General features: G+C 38.8%; 1 protein-coding gene across 2 annotated transcripts; it reads left to right on the forward strand.

Moving 5' to 3' along the window:
- Window positions 1-7,706: 7,706 nt before the first annotated feature.
- On the forward strand, window positions 7,707-17,722 carry LOC139150033 (beta-alanyl-dopamine/carcinine hydrolase-like). 2 transcript variants are annotated; one of them, XM_070722179.1, is made up of 7 exons: window positions 7,707-7,960; window positions 10,741-10,920; window positions 11,374-11,487; window positions 13,190-13,412; window positions 15,749-15,977; window positions 16,692-16,879; window positions 17,460-17,722. In XM_070722179.1, exons 1-7 carry the CDS (start codon window positions 7,892-7,894, stop codon window positions 17,588-17,590), a joined length of 1,134 nt encoding a protein of 377 aa, XP_070578280.1. In that variant the 5' UTR covers window positions 7,707-7,891; the 3' UTR covers window positions 17,591-17,722. The 2 variants fall into 2 exon arrangements, with proteins under 2 accessions (XP_070578280.1, XP_070578281.1); XM_070722180.1 differs by lacking the exon at window positions 10,741-10,920 and having other exon boundaries at window positions 7,748-7,960.
- The last annotated feature ends 128 nt before the right edge of the window (window positions 17,723-17,850 follow it).

The following is a 17,850-nucleotide window of genomic DNA, read 5'->3' on the forward strand; positions in this document are numbered from 1 at the left end:
GGCAAACCATTAACATTTTTCCCATAAAATAAGCTATATCTCTACATTTAAATGTGTGTGATAATTCATGTGAATGTACTTTTCTTGAAGTGGCAGGTAAAAAGAGAATGTGTGTACAAAAATTTCTCCAAAACACTCGTCTGATAGCTTTGAAATTTGGTAAACAGATTCCTACAGATGAACTAAATGATATCAAAATTATGATGAAATCTGCGATTTTGTATTTGTGGGGCAATTTTTGCCATTTTCGGTCAAAAAATGTGTTTCTCCAAAACTGCATGTTCGATAGTTTTGATATTTTGTATACTGGTTTAAAGGGATTATTTTAATATAATATATTTAAATTATGATGAAATCTGCAATTTTGTATATTTTGGGCAATTTATGCCATTTTTGATCAGAAAATTCGATTCCCAAAAAACTAATCGTCAGATAGCTTTTGTTGACATGTTCTCAGGGATGATCTTAATGTGATATGTTCAAATTATAATGAAATCTTTAATTGTGTATTTTTGCAGCTATTTTTGCCACTTTTTTCTGGCCAATGAAATGAGCTATCAAAGATTTCCACCTTCTTCATCAACAGGTGTCCAAAACTGTTACCCTCTACATAACACAGCGCGGGAGCTATATCGGCCGCTAGGTCGCTTGTTTGTATTTTTATTTCAAGTCCCCCTCCAATGGTGTTTGTGAATGCAGCCTTGCTGGACAACCCAGGTCACAGTAACTTAACCTAAACGCCCCTGAATGCATCAGTGTCCGCCAACCACCCTCCGAGCTCAGACATTATCTCCGTCCTGTGGCGGAGCAGGTCGTAAAATTTGAATAGTTCATCGCGCATGCGAAGTAGACATTGCGAATATAATCTAGATTTTTTTAGCTTTACCTTGTAAAAGAACCTTATTTTATCTTACCAACCATTTAGGAAGCTGAGGAAAAACCCAGTCGCTAAATAGAAAACTTTCCCCTGAAAGGAATTTATTCATTTTCCTACAGCCAAATACCTCATTGGTGGATTTTAAAATGCATGTGCTCACAAGTGATATTTTAAAAGCTGTACGTCAAAAGGCAGAGAGGAAACTCCTCCGTACTGATTTCCTGTATTATTATTATTATTATTATTATTATTATTATTATTATTATTATGTGGTTTCCAAAGCTTACATAAAACGAAAAAGACTAAAATTTTGACAGGACATGAAACTCTAGCTGTGAGCCATATTAGAGGATTAAGTGTTGCTAAACACATAAGGCTTATTTTCCGCTGCAAAAAGGTTTAATATTTTATTAAAGCTCGGCCTACAGACACATTATGAAGTTCACAAGGTTAATTTTCAATTTTAATAAGGGTGTCAAAATTATTTCCATGGCAATTTAGCAAATATTTACAACGAAAACATCACGGAATTTCTTAAAATTAAGAATTTTTGCGAATAGAGGTCCTTTTCGCATTCGCGTAGTTATTACCTATTTTGTGAACACTTGTCAAAGAAGCGTTCAAGGATTAAAGGAAACTCCTGCATGGCTTTCATTTCATTCTCTCCATTGTACAACATACCTTGTGACGCAAATAGATACCAACTTTACAATGCTGTTCGTCGAATCATTAGATAAAAAAGTTGACACGAGAATACCCTCCATGAATTGAGAAGATTACCGTAGCGTGTATAGTTGTGACACGAAAATAGTTTGCAGCAATCTGTACTATCTGACCGTACCAGCTATGTGTATAACAAAATTATTTAATTGTCTCAGAACTGAGTAACCTGCACTATAGCGTTAACACTCCTCTTTTGTTAAGAAACGACAAATTCATCTCAATTCCAAGCATTCTTCAAGCATTCATCCAAACAATGCAGCTATAACTACAGGATTGTGTCAATGATAAGGAAATCTGACCACATCACCTCTACACTTAAGGAACTTCATTGGTTACCAGTACAATACAGCGTCCAATACAAAATTCTTCTGATTACATAAGCTTACAAGGCATTAAATGGCACTGCTCCTGTGTATTTATCAGATCTGCTTCACATCAAACCTTCACCTCGCTTACTTCGATCAAATGAAAAAAGTCTTCTTCGTGTGCCACGGTGTAACCTGCAAACGTATGGGAAACGCTCCTTCCCAAGATGTGCTCCCGATTTGTGGAACAGTCTTCCGTTGGAACTTCGCTAGTCGCCAACGTTGATCACCTTTAAAAAGGGCTTGAAATCGCATCTCTTTGATAGAGCTTTTTGATTTTTGTGTTCTTGTTTCAGCGCCTCAGAACATTACCTCGTAATGGATTTTGGCGCTATATAAAGTTGAATACTTTTGATTGATTGATTGATTGATTGATTGATCGATTCTTCAATATGCTCAGGGCTATCTATTGTCTTCAGTTTTGTTTTTTTTTGCTGCAATCTGCAATATCCGACAAGCTATGACTCGGCTCCAAGCAACCTTCACTTAAAACTCCGTCCAGGCTAAAAAACTATCTCAGTCTGCAGCATCCTCCAATACACTCAGGACTCTATCAAAGTCAACTGATACGAAGAGTCAATCACTTTGCACCAATCTACAATATCCAACACGCTAAGAGTATGTACAAAAATTATTAAAGTCTCAGCTCGGAGCAAACTGCACTGACGTTAAAACTCCGTCAAGGCTGAGAAATTACTAATCTATCTCAGTCAGTAGCATTCTCCAATAAACTCAGGACTATCAAAGTCCACGGGTACAAAAAGTCATTCACTTTGCAGCCATCTGCAATATCCGACACGCTATGTATAGTACAAAAATTATCAAATGTCTCAGCTCGGAGCAAACTGCACCAAGGTAACAATGCCAACCATGTAAAGAAATTTCAAATCTATCTCGGTCCGATGCATCCACAATAAACTCACTACTCTATCTACAGTCCATGGATACGAAAAGTCAATAGTTTGCAGCAATCTGCAATATCCAAAACGCAGAGTGTATGGTGAAACGGTCAAAATGTCTCAGCTCGGAGCAAATTGCAGTAACGTTAAAACTCCGTCCAGGCTAAGAAATTACAATTGTATCTTAGTCCTTAGCATCTTCCAATACACTCAGGACTCTATCAAAGTCTACGGATACGAAAAGTCAATAATTTTGCAGCAATCTGCAATATCCGTAACAGTATGTGTATTAATTATTAAAGTCTCGGCTCGGAGCAAAATGCGCGCACTTACGTTAAAACTCTGTCCAGGCTAAGAAATGACCAGTCTATCTCAGTCCGTTGCATCCCCACAATAAATTCAGAACTCTATCTACAGTCCACGGATACGAAAAGTCAATAGTTTGCAGCAATCTGCAATATTCGACACACTATGTGTAGGTAAGAAAATTTTTAAAGTCTCAGCTCGGAGAAAAACTTCATTAACGTTAAAACTCTGTCCAGGTTAGGAAATTCCTAATCTATCTCAGTCCGGAGCATTCTCTAATAAACTCAGGACTCTATTTAATGTCCTCCGTTAGGAAAAATCTTTCGCTTTGCAACAATCTACAATATCCGTCACACTATGGATAGAACAAAAATTATCAAACTGTTTCAGCTCGTAGCAAACTGCAATGTGGTAAAAACTCCGTCAAGGCTAAAGAAATTACCAATCTATCGCAAAGTGCGTCGCATTCTCCAAAAAAATCAAGACTAAGCCATGGATACGAAAATTCAATAGTTTGCAGCAACCGGCAAGATCCAATACACTGTGTATATGGACGAGACTTTTTAAATGTTTCTGCTCGGAGCAAACCAGATAAAAACTACGTCAAGGCTTCGAAATTTAAGATCTATCTCAGTCCGTTGTATCCTCCAATAAGTTTGTAACTCTATCTAAAGGCCATGGATACGAAAAGTCAATTATTTTCAGCAATGTGCAAGATCCAATACGCTGTGTATATGACGAAAAGGTTATAATGTCTCAGCTCGGAGCATACTGCACTAACGTCAAAACTCCGTCCAGGCCAAAACATGACCAACCACTCACGTTCAGTTGCATCCACAATAATATCAGGATTATATCTAAAGTCCATGGTTACGAAAAATTTCATCACTTTGCCACAATATCCGACACGCTATGTGTAGTACATAAAATTATCAAAATATCTCAGCTAGGAGCAAACTGCACTAAGGTAAAACTCCGTCCACGTCAAGAAATGACCGATCAATCTCAGTCCGTAGCATCCACAGTCTCCATCTATAGTAAACATTCTAGAAACAAGTAATCGTTGATGACACAGTCCCCACTTGTTAATGGGTACTTTAATTACAAGTCCTCAGAGAGGATAGAGTCCTCTTCATTAATTAGGTCTGTGATAAAAATACTGCGATACAGATGGCGCTCAATGACCAAGAATGAGTTCCATAGTGGTGAAAACATGAAACCAATGTAGTCCGCCATCCTAATTACAAAATGTTATTAAATGAGTCAATTAGTAATTAATCGACAGGATGTTGCAAAACATTTTTGCATACTATCCTAACACTGACAGATTATCACCGGTACCATATTTCATAAAGTTCGATGCAGTATTTACAACACTATGAGATAAACATCTGTACCAAGTTTCATCAAATTTGACGCAGCATTTGTGGATATATCACTCTAATTGCAAAACAGATTAAGTAATTGAGTCGACACCACAGCCGTCCCACACGCATACCTTATTTTAATGCATACCTTATTTTAGCGCGTGTGGGACGACTGTGGTGTTGACTCAATCACTTAATCCGCTGATACGGACAGCGGATTAGCAATTTGGCAATGTTTTCGGAGCAATTATAGTGGTGTATACACAAGTTGGAGAGGAGATAAGGACTTGTCGGTAACATATAAAGCAGTCAGACGGTGTGGAGTTGAACTCTTTATTTGAAACATCACTGTCAAAAGTATGAAATAAGGGATGGACCATTAGACCTTGGGAGGGGGGGTGGTCACAATGAAATTGTGAAAATTTTTTTTTTACTATTGTAAATTTCTGAATTTTTTTTTTCCAATTGAGATTAGCTGTGCAAATTTTTTTTTTCAGAGTAAATTTTCAGATTTATAATTTTTTTTTAGTTTGTCGCTGTCTGAAGATAAAGAGGGCAAAGATGTGGTGCCAAGCACCACAAGCGGCCACGCAAACGGTCACGGGGGGGGGGTAGGTCAGGAGAGGGTGTCCCCCTGCTGCTGTTGGAGCTTTTGAAAAATAGAGATTACAATGGTGTTATTTGGTGGCACTTGGGGGAGTATTTTGAAGGGGGAGGTCAGGAGGGGGTGTCCCCCTCCTGCTGTTGGAGCTTTTGAAAAATAGAGATTACAATGGTGTTATTTGGTGGCACTTGGGGAGTATTTTTGAAGGGGGAGGTCAGGAGGGGGTGTCCCCCTCCTGCTGTTGGAGCTTTTGAAAATTAGAGATTACAATGGTGTTATTTGGTGGCACTTGGGGAGTATTTTTGAAGGGGAGGTCAGGAGGGGTGTCCCCTCCTGCCGTTGGAGCTTTTGAAAAATAGAGATTTAAATGGTGTTATTTGATGGCACTTGGGGAGTATTTTGCGGGGGAGTGGTCAGGAGGGGGTGTCCCCCTCCTGCCGTTGGAGCTTTTGAAAAATAGAGATTAAAATGGTGTTATTTGGTGGCACTTGGGGAGTATTATTGCGGTGGGAGGTCAGGAGGGGGTGTCCCCCCTCCTGCTGTTGGAGCTTTTGAAAAATAGAGATAAAATGGTGTTATTTGGTGGCACTTTGGGAGCATTTTTTTCGGATTAACACATCTTCCTCTGAAACATGGTCTTCTTGCTCCTCAGTAGCTTCCTATAGTTTTGAAAATTGACTATTTTGGTTTACTGGCTTCCCTTTCTACTGCGTGGTGAAATGGCTACATGCACCCCACCAAACATCATGCATATCTCATGATTTACAATTGATTTTGACAAGCTGAGAAGCTAAAATAAGCTAAATAATATAGTTAAATTTGCATATTTGTGTTTTTTAGAGCAATTGTTGCCCTTTTTTGATCAAAACATCTATTTCTCTGTAGCAGCATGTCCAAATTGATTGGATGTGTATAGATGTGTTGAAATTTCAATATTTGTCTTTTTAGGGCAATTTATGCCATTCATGGTCAAAAAATCTGTATTCTCTGAAAGGGCTTGTCCAATTTCTTTGAAATTTGCTACACAAAAACGATTATTCATGCAGATTTATTCAGTATTTGCTATCGAGAAACTTTCAAAGTTCAACCCCTTTGTGTGTTTTTGTGTTGGGATTTGTTGGATAGATGGCATTCTACGTAGTGTATTGTTGAATGTTAAAACATGTGTTGCTGTTGTTTTTTGAGGCTGTTTTTTGAGAAAAAGAATTGAAAATGCCTTTTTAAAAGCAAAATAATACATAATGACTTGATATGTTGTTTTATCATTATTGACGTGTTTCTACTTGTTCACCCATTCTTGCATTCATCATTGCAATAAAATGCTGTGAAAAAAATGAAACTGATGTGGCCTGCATCTGTTTACCTTGATCTTAAAAGGCAAATACAACTTTCTGTCTTGACAACCATACCATAGTTTCAATGTTTTACCTAGTGTACCTGCTTGGTTTGTACGCAGGAAACAAGCAGAAAACAGGTTCTATAATTTCATAATTTTCAAGTGATCAGAATACAAAAGTCCTGCAAAGATAAGATAATCACAACTTCCAGTATAAGGGATACAGTCACTCTAAATGTATAAATTAAAATTAAAAATGTGCCAGGAGGATGTATTAAAAATACAGAAAGTTGCTTTCTGTCGGTAAAATCTAAAAAAAATTCAAAATTTTAAAGACTTTTGCAGATTTTTTTTTTACGCCTTTGTCTTCTTATTTATTTTTTTTTTATTTTGCAAACTAGTTTGAAGATTTTTTTTTTCCTAACTTTCTGCTCTGAAAATTTTTTTTTTCTGTTTTTGACCACCCCCCCTCCCAAGATCTAATGGTCCGTCCCTAAGGTAGCCCTGCGTACGATGCTGTGTGTTCCGCTACAGCTAATAGCCCCGCTCACCACAGCCCTGCAAAGACCCGTACTACGTAGAGTTGGTGACTTCAAAACCATTTTTGGACTTGACGTAAAAAGCCAAATTACTGCCGAAATTCAGCGTTCTTGGGCCTAAGTCGTGTCCCTGCCTACCTCAGCTACTCGATCGCTTCCAAAAATGCCAGTCTTTTATTCTTTTTTCGTAAATAACCGTCGATGTCGGCAACTCTCTCGCTAGCCCTGCGTACGTACGCAGTGTACGCTGTGCATTCCCTGTGTGCGTTCCTAACACACAGCGTACACTGCCTACGTACGCAGGGCTAGCGAGAGAGTTGCCGACATCGACGGTTATTTACGAAAAAAGAAAAAAAGACTGGCATTTTTGGAAGCGATCGAGTAGCTGAGGTAGGCAGGGATACGACTTACGCCCAAGAACGCTGAATTTCGGCAGTAATTTGGCTTTTTACGTCAAGTCCAAAAATGGATTTGAAGTCACCAACTCTACGTACGGGTCTTTGCAGGGCTGTGGTGAGCGGGGCTATTAGCTGTAGCGGAACACACAGCATCGTACGCAGGGCTAGAAATAAGGTAAACCGTTGCACAAAAACCCTCCTCCCCACCTCAGGGGACTTTCTTCTTTCCCTTGTGCTTGGTCTTACATTGCTCGCCATATTGCTAATGTCTACCTTGCATGCGCAATGAACTATGCAAATTTTTCGACCTGCTCCGCCACAGGACGAAGATAATATCCGAGCTCGGAGGGAGGCTAGCGGACCCCCTCTCCGAAAGAGCCTCTGAAAGACCACTTACCCTGCTGCAGTGCTAATCTATCATCAAGCGTCTTGATCCTGCCAGGCGGGAAACAAGTAGGCTCCGTAAGCTTTTGCAGTATGGCAACCGAACCAAGTCTACCACTGCTTGTTGTCCATGGTTCAAATTATGATGTTGGCTATCAGATGGTTAGTATTTGTATATACTTGCCCCCAAAAATATGTACGCGGCCGCGGGGCAAATTGGACATATGTTGCTAGCTGCAGCATAACCCTGCGTACGATGCTGTGTGCTCCCGGCGTTATACGGTCTCCACACCGCGGGGCACACACAGCTTCGTACGCCCAGGGCTAGCTGCAGCAGTGCTGTTTTTTGCTTTTGCCGTCCGACCTAGCTATATACATACCTGGGCAAAACCTCGAACTACTACTGCAGCTTGTACATACATACCATATATTATATATATATACGTCTCAGCTCTATGTGGTAGGGCTATGTGTCACAACTCACTATCCTGCCCCAATGCGTCACGGCGCAGCGTAGAGCGAGCTGTGTCCATGGTCGTGGGAACTGGTTTGTTTTGTTTTGTTTTGTTTTTGCGGCATGTATTCGTGGACCAGTACCTGCAGTACTTTCTATCCACAGGCGGGACGACATAGTCCAATCGGTCATGTATGTCATGGAGACGGACCTTCAGGCTTCATCAAGTTCATGGTCGGTCGTGTACCTGTGTACATCCATGGACCTACCAGAAGCCCACCACAAGTACCTTTTCTGGTACCTCCATGGTACATCTACACCGTCCAACCTGCAGTCGCTTTCCACAAGTAGGCCTACATGTAGTACGTATGGTTTGAACGTTCGATACACGGCGAAGGCCGCTGTTACAGTGTACGCACAGGCCTCTTGTGAACCGACACGTATAATTATAGGCAGAAAGTGTACGTTCGGAGAAGTCAAATCATGCCCTTGTACCAGTTGTAGTGTTTCTTACGACATCAACATTACGTTTGAAACAACAACATATGTTAGTTTAATTTTATCGGTCAACAACAACAACAACAACAACACGACTAATAAAACATAAACAACAATATCAACAACAACAACAACCAGCCTATGTTCAGACAACTACTGACTGTGCCACTATGAGGTACAGAAACCTCCATGGGACCACATAGGAACCAGTTTTCTGAACTTTAGACTACATCCCTTCTTAGGCCCTGCCCTCCCTCCATGAATCAACGCATCCACGTGACAACACGCAACCTCTGTGGTTATGATTTGAGTAAGGGGTCTATCATTTGTTATCTGTGTAGGGGAGAACTATCGCATAATTGCTCTAAATGCTAGGTAAAGCTGCATTCACAAAAACACCTGGAAAGGGCGAGGGATTTGAGAGGGGACTTGAAAAAGTTTTAGGGCGTAGGTGCCAGTTAATGGAGGGGGGCTGGCTAAGGCCGCGTTCACACATAACGATTACGGTGGGGGGGGGGGGCTGGATTTATCGCGATTGAAATCTTATTTTTTCACACCCCTTTTCAATACCCTAAAAAATTTTAATCCCGCCTCTATATTATGATCAAAATTTTTCAAGTCCCCCAAACTATCACAAGCCTGTATATCAGTAAAGGACGTGCGCGCAGAAAAAATAAACACATATCGCGCCGTTGCGCTCACAGATGTTCAACACTACCTGTTATTAGCAGTTTGTAAAGTCATATTCCTAAGGCAAGTCTTTTAACTGATTCATTTTTAAACGCATCATTGAACTAAGTCAACTTGAGTTAATCCAACTCTAGCCAGGGCAATTTATCCTGCCGAAGAGCACACAAAATGACGATCATGAGAGAGTAGGCAAATCGTGAATTCTGGCTAATTGTCATATTGTAACCAGATATGAACTAAAAATGCTCACGTGTTTCATTATATATATATTGCAGTTATGTGTAAATATGAACCTTTGCCACATGTTTTCAACTTCATTGAAAGTGTTATGATCAACAGAATGAACAATATTCACCACAGTTTAATTCTAAAGGTCATTAAGTATTCAGATATGTAATTAGGTGAAATAAAAATGATGAATTCCTTTGACTACTGTCATTGTATCACAACTTTATATAGCAAGTGTAATTCCCTTTGGTCAAGTCCTTCAAGCTACATATGCCAAACTGTGAAAGCTCATTAGACATGCAAATTATAAATTAACTGACATGAAAATGCGAAATGACTTTCAATATTGGTATAACATGATATAATCATCAATGTACATAGCAAGTTTTGCCAACTTTGATCAAATAAATCCAAGTATATATCCCCAATTAGGAAAGTTCATTAAATATGCAAATTAGGGATTTTCTGAAATGTTCTCATTAAATATGCAAATTAGGAATTGGCGGAAGTAAAAAAAGTCAATGACTTTCAATAATGTCGTATCATAGTATCTTTTATGTACAAAGCAAGTTTTGTCCACTTTGGTCTAGTCAATTAGGAAAGTTCATTACAGTAAATGTGCAAATAAGGAATTGGTTGAGTAAAACTGCTCAATGATTTGCAATAATGTTATATCATAGTATCTTCAATGTACATAGCAAGTTTCATCAACTTTTGTCAAGTAAATTCAGATATATAAAGGGCAATACTTTGCATTTCAACATACATTAGGAAGAGGAGCGAGAAAATGAGAGGGAGGAAGGATGGAAGGAGATGCATTTTTGACAGGATTTGTACATCGCAGATATGTCAGTCTTCTACAATTCCACTACCTGATACCGGGAAGGAACATCTATGCTAAGGAAGAAACAACCAATATAAATTTGAAACTTCATCGACATGTAAATCGATTCGGGGGAGGGGGCGTTAGATTTGGTTTGGAAGATGGGCAATCCTTCATGTTATGGGTAGAAATTACACCCATGTAAACGACTTCTGATATCAGATATCAGATATTCTCAACCGATTTCAGGGCCAGACTTTCAAGTCTCGCATTCAGGAGACAGCAAATCTGCAGCTTCTGAGAGACTACGACACGCCTCAGGGAAATGAGATTTACACTTCCTACCTGAAAGTTGCAGAAGATGTGTATCCGCATTACGTCAGGGAGTTACAGGGCATCGCCGATGGTTCAGGACTACCGTTCAGATATGTAAGTGCACACACCTTAAACGCCATAAACGCAGTGGGGACGGCAGTGTGAGAGATGGACAATGAGAACTTAAGAGAAGATATTTCGGGTCAAGGGATAATTAGAATGAGTGTATGCACACTACTTTTGTTTTGTTTGTTTGTTTGTTTGTTTTTCGCTTTAAGAGAAAATATATATTTTACGAGCAGGGAAAGCGTGTGTTTACATTTTTGTTAAGTACACTTCCTTTTCTATGTGTCCCGGCACGGGATTTTTGTGTAAAAGTAGTAGGTTTGATTGTTTTTGCCATCCTTTCCGAGATCTACTAGTTGCACCTTAATAAATTAATATCTCCAATATCTTCTTCACTCACTTTGTTTCATACTTACTACCGCCATACTACATACATTCGTAACGAAAAGAAATGACGTAATATTATTTTCACATAAGTTTTTGTTTTTCTATGTTAAATAGCTCTTTCTGAAATCAATCGGCTCAGAGTGTCAGTCTTTGTCGGGTGATCCTCCGTTCAAAAACGCCCATGGTGGTGAAGGATGTACGGACCTGATTCTACAGTTAGAAGAGCAGGTAAGTTGAATTTCGACGGCTACCAACTCCGCTGTCCTTTACGGCAGTACGCGCCTCAAAATTTCATTCACTTTGAAAAAAACCGTCAAAATATTTCCTTACAGATGTGCTAAGCAAACTATCTTGACTCGCACCAACTTTGTAAAAGACCTTGGTGTATTTTTAACAAGTAAACTTAACTGGAGTATGCACATTAACCATGTTGTTTCAAAGGCTTTTAAAATGCTTGGATGTATCAAGCGTTCTTGTAAATATTTTAATAGTATCAAGGTGTTAAAACATTGTATGTCTCCTACGTCAGAAGCCACGTTGAATACTGCTAACCCATCTGGTCCCCTCATCAATTACATTTGATAAAGAAATTAGAAAGAGTCCAAATAAAATTTATCAAGTATCTTTGTTTCCGTTCATCGATGGCTTACTCAAGGGCTCTGTATAGTAACCTATGTTATGAATTTCGCCTTCCCACATTGGAGAACAGGCGAAAATTTTTAGACACTCTTTTTCTTTATAAAATCCTTCACTCAGTTTATAGCGTTCCAGATGTCCTTGCACAGATTCATTTTAACGTTCCTGCTTTTACCTTGCGTCGTGCTGTTCTTTTTAGACCAGTGTCAGCACGTACGAATATCTTGAAACACTCATTTTTATCACGAGCTCAGACATATTTTAATTCTATCTGTAACAAGCAAAATTTGGATATTTTTAATAACTTCAGTAATTTTCGTCATGGATTATGTAAGATCCTTTTTTCTGAATAATTACTTTTTTCTGGATGTATTTTTGTGTTTCCTTCGCTGTGTTGTTGTTTTTTTGTTTTTTTATGTGAATTCTCCTGTCTGTTTGTTTACGTTGTAACTGTTATATATTTTTCGTTTTTGTATTATATTTTAATTTTCAAACGAACCTGTTATTGGGGCAACCTGTTGGTTCGAGATTAAATAAAAAAAAACCAAAAAAAAAAACCAAAAAAACGAAAGACTTACTCGTAAACTTTAGTTCAAACTTTTCTCTGGGGAAACATTTAGCTATGCTCTTTCGAAATCAAAAATAAAAAGCAGGGTCACCGTGCATATTTTGGTACTTGAGAAACGAATTACAAAATATTTACCGATACTTGAAATTCAACTTACCGCCATCCCTGCGTCAACGCTATGGGGGAAAATACGTTTTCGATTTTCACAAAAGGAAGCTAGTAAAGGCTTAAATTACTCCATGGGCTTCAAAATGAGGCCCCTTAAGTGGTAGAAAAGAAAAGTATTTTAAAAATTTGAGACTCCGAAAATTTTTACCGGAGTGCATTCTACCTTAGGCCTAATTATGCCATCTACCATTTTTGCGAATCTACAACCACCGTCATCCACTCGCCGTATACCCCTTATGGCTTCCCATCCTGAGCTAAGCCAACTGATCGTAAATGTCCCTCAGCTAATCAAATAAACATAACTGTCCCTGTTTACTATGTGTCCCTGTTTATTATCTCCAACTTGATATATCAACAGTTTGAATTGAGTATTCACAAGACTTCACGAGTCGTTTTAAAAGTGCACATATATGTGTGTGAAAGATTAAGGCCCACAAACGTTCAACGCTTTGGTCGAAGTATGATCATTTCCGGCCTAAACCGAACCGCCTCAACCCCCCCCCCCCCCCCAATCACCAATACCTTGTCTTTTGAACGTTCTTTCTGTGTTGTATATAGGTTATACTTGTTCATAGTGAAGATGTAACACCAGACATGAACAAAGGTTACATCGTTCATGCGCACATCCAACCTTCTGACAGCAATCCACGAGAAGAGCAGTTCGTTTGTTATTGCGACCCCGGCATGCTGCCCGGCAACACCTTTGCTGTCAATTCGCACGGAATAGGTATTAGCGGTAACATCCTGTTTCAGAAGGGAATCACGAGCAAAAATGCTATTGGTGAGAACTTCATGTGCCTTTGATGGTCCGTTTTTCCTGTGCACTTGAACAGTGTTGAATCAGCCGCTAAACTGCCAGAACTGTGTAAAAGTTCAACGCATTATACGTATTGCAGAGTTGAGGGTGCGTCGACCATCGCACACAATATATAGGACGTCTCTTGCTGATGGTTAGTTGATAAATGCCACAGGGGGGAAAGGGTTGACGTAGCATGTCAGGAGCCGTATTAAGTACACTTCGAAAGAGCGTGATGAAGGGTGACGACTCATAGATTTGAATAAACTTAAAGACCAAAATCGGGCGGGGGGTGTCATGACCCAGTACAGAATGCTGTACTTAGGGACTGGACAGAAATTACAGGGGGTGGGCCGGTGTTTTTTGGGGTGGGTCGCCATTCTTCGCGCATGCATTTTTGAAGGGTCATAAAATTTTGTGCAAGCCTATGGGGAGGGTCACCTTTTTTCATGCATCAAAACTGAACTTGCATGTGCACGTATTGAAGAATATGGAATACTGAAAAAAAAGAAAAAATACCTTCTGGCGCTTTCATTTTCTGCCATTTCCATTTTCGGCGCGCCCTTCGGGCGCAAGTTTTAGGATATATTAAACAATTAATTGATGATCCAAGCAGCCACATTGAGGCAAAAGATTTAGGTTGTCATGATTTCTACTTACCCAACTCCTCTGTTGTGCATAACTGTCTGCTATAATGACTAAAAGTTTCAACTGAGCCTTTCAATAACAATTTGGGAGATCACATTTGATATTATTCTCCCATTGACAATACATTGGGTATAAGTCGGTGTCAAACGTTCATGTCGCTGTACGTACAATTTTATTTTTTTGAGGACTTTGACAGAACACAAACTATTTAGAATAGTGCATAGTGTTATAAATAACAACTGGAAGCTTCAGGTCAAACAACCTTTGGATAACAATTTGGGAGCAGATAACCAGTGTTATTTGTAGTTCCTCATCGCCTACAATGTATAATGAATCAACATTTCGATGAAATTCCAAAATCAAATTTCTCGCACACACATGCACTTGCAACCACCATAGTCTAACCAACTACATTAATATCAATAATCAGGCATACATAAATAAATATATATAGTTTTTTAATTTTAAAAACACTATTCACAGTTTCCTCATAGACTACAATGTATAGTGGATCAACATTTGGTGAAATTCCAAAATCATATTTGTTGCATACACATGGACTTGTAACCACCCTAGTCTAATCAACTACATTAATATAAATCATTAATATCAAGAATCAAGCATACATAATTGTACAGATTTACCGAGTTTTGTATTTTAAAAAAATTATTCAGAGTTTCGTCATAGACTACAATGGACAGTGGCTCGACATTTTAGACGAAATTCCAAAATCAAATTTCTTGTACACAAATGCACATGTAACCACCCTTTTCTAATCAAGTACATTAATATCAATAATCAAGCATACACAATTACACAGATTTACCGAGTTTTGTATTAAAAAAAAATTATTCATAGTTTCCTCATAGACTACAATGTAAAGTGGATCAACAGTTTCGGCGAAGTTCCAAAAACAAATTTCTTGTACACAAATGCACATGTAACCACCTTCTTCTAATCAGGTACAATTATGTCAACTATTCAGGGTCCATATATGGACAAATAGTGCATGTTTTTAATTGGGAAAAAATTATTTACAGTTTTGTCATAGACTACTATGTATCAACATTTTCGGCGAAATTCCAAAATAAAATTTCTTGTTCACATGTGCACTTGTAAACAATCCATGCTAATCAAGTACATTTATATCAGTTATTAGACGTCTATAGATGAACAGATATTGCAAGTTTTACATTTGAAAATACACGTTCATAGTGTTCTCATAGACTACAATAGCGAATCAACATTATCGATAAAATCTAAAAATTATATAATTACTTTTTTTGTACACGCGTGCACTTTTACCGTCACTTCAAGCAAAGTATATTTACGTGAATTATCACACACACATGATTTGATTTTTTTTTTGACAAAAGCATTATATCAGCCACATTTTGCCTTCCTTTTGGGAGGGGGACTTCAAAAGTATAGCAATTCAGAAGGGGGACTTGAACACATTGCGGGTTTGTTAAGGGGGTATTGAGTAACAGGGGAGGGTCACTTATTTTCATGCACGGATAAGGGGGAGGGTCACTAATTTTTGTGCAAGAACTTTTGAAGGGTCACTGTTTTTGATGCAGCGGTGTTTCGAAAAACACGGTCCCACCACCCTCTTGTAATTTCTGTCCAATCCCATGGCCATTTTGAAAGCCCCACATCTCTTTTTTTCGCAGCACGGAAATTTGTAAACAGAGCCCTGATGTCCTCAGAAAGCCTCGACGACGCAATTAAGATCATAAAAACACCACCAGGCATCGGCGCAGGATTTAATGTCAACCTCGCAATTAAGGAAAAGGGCCACAGGAAGGTGTCATTTTACAGCATAGAGATAGCACACAGTTCAAATGGCTCTGTGGTTGATGTAGCAAAGTACAAGGGCGGATTCTCGCACCATCTGAACATGTAAGTATGCCGACAGTCTTAGTGTGATGGATAAACCATCATTAATTTACGATTCTAATGTTTAACACCACAATTTATATAGGATGGGTTCTTGAATAAAGTAACTGTCAATGACAATGAATCTGGGGCCTGTCCACTCCCTAGGAATATTTAAATGAATAAAGGAAGTCTTCATTATCTTCACCGTGGAAGTGCCCCTCGAAATCTGAAAAAGTTGGGTAAACTCTGGTGGACTAACTCGACTGACCTCTATTTATTGACGCAAATTTTTAGCAACCATCCAATTCACTCGATTTCAAAAATCGATACACATGGTTGTTGAAATTAGACGAAACTTGTGACTCTGCAGTTCGCCAAGCTATGGTGATCACATATTTTCTCATTGGCGCTAAACGGCGTGAGTTGTGAAAATCAAGAATGTAAATCAGGGGTCATCATGCAAAATGTTGACGCAGGAGAAACATTCCCTAACGATTACCGATATTTGACATCAAAATGGCCGCCAACCCTTCTTTTATTAGCTCTCTGGGGAAAATGAACATTTTGATTTGCACCAGAAAAAACTTCACTGAAAAAGCTTGAAATAGAGCCCAACACTAGCAGTAGATGAGAAAGTATTGTAGAAAATATATTGAAAGGCAGAATGTCTCTTACAAGACCCATTAAAAATATTCACTTCATGTAGGCCTACTTAATATATACAAATCTGTCCAGGTACCAGCGATTAAAGGTCGACCACTTCGAAGACGAAAGTTCCCTGCACAGGTCTGCTAGATTCCAGGAGATTCCACATCCTAAGAATCTGAAGGATATGCTGGACATGATCAGCGATACTAATCACCCCGAATATCCTATTTACCGGAGTGGCGCTGCTCCGGATCCATACGCCACGGCATGTATAGGTAAGATCAACATGCAGGACTAATCTCGTTAAAAGTCGAATTCACACGGGAATTTTTTTCAATGGACTTTAATGATGTATCCTTAATTCCATTGGAAATACTCCTCTGTATCGCATTCCTACATTTATCTGTCTACAAGTTCAGGCGTCATTGAATCATCTGAAAAAATACATTAGACCACCAAACACGATTGGAACTACTTTGGGATAATTGGATGTTCATATTTTTTCAAATTTCTCAAAAGTTTTAGGTTCCCTATAGCTGAATGTTGCAATATTACAAATTACTCATAAAAACAACTGTATAACTTAAAAAGTGATGAGCTTACATTAGCAGATTAAACCTATATTAATTTCACCATCCAATTATCCCAAATTAGTTCTATTCATATTGTGTTACCAGTTTTCATGTTGGTTCAAGTATAGGTCGATGATTCATGAATAAAGCGAATAAGCTTTTTCCTCGTTCAGAAGGACACATCTTTATAACAATCGTGGAATACGATACAACATAGACCGTCAGCGTATTTATTGAACGATTAATACATAGTACATAACGACAGTGATATTTTACTTGACAGGAGCGTACGATGTCCTGAGCGATCGACTGTACTTCTTCAAGGGAAACCCTAAGAAGTCGCATTACCAGCCGGTTGCGGTGTTCAACACACAGGACCTTACCCAAGAAACATTGACGACATTCAAACCTTGATCGGAATGTTCCGAGAACGGGAAACTTAGTTGAACAGAAACAAAACAACGCGATCACATTGATTTATCAATAAAACTATGACAACGTTTGATTTAAAAACAGTAAAGAGCTGAAGAGAACAGCATGAAGTAATGCGGTTCGCCTGTTGGTTATTTTTATTAAACACCCACACCCACGCCCTCCACATTCAGACTGCCTTCTGAGGAACCTACAAGATAATAATTGCTTCAATTGCTCCTGCTACAGTTGCTAGGTAGTCT

Source organism: Ptychodera flava, chromosome 14 (assembly GCF_041260155.1).
Source record: "Ptychodera flava strain L36383 chromosome 14, AS_Pfla_20210202, whole genome shotgun sequence".
NCBI lineage: Eukaryota > Metazoa > Hemichordata > Enteropneusta > Ptychoderidae > Ptychodera > Ptychodera flava.

What these genes read in the sequence shown, in the direction of transcription:
- LOC139150033 (XM_070722179.1), top strand. Translation starts at nt 7,892, where the DNA reads ATGGCAACCGAACCAAGTCTACCACTGCTTGTTGTCCATGGTTCAAAT. An exon ending in CAGGACTACCGTTCAGATAT is followed by an intron (nt 10,921 to 11,373) that starts GTAAGTGCACAC and finishes TATGTTAAATAG; the next exon opens with CTCTTTCTGAAATCAATCGG. An exon ending in CACGAGCAAAAATGCTATTG is followed by an intron (nt 13,413 to 15,748) that starts GTGAGAACTTCA and finishes TTTTTTTCGCAG; the next exon opens with CACGGAAATTTGTAAACAGA.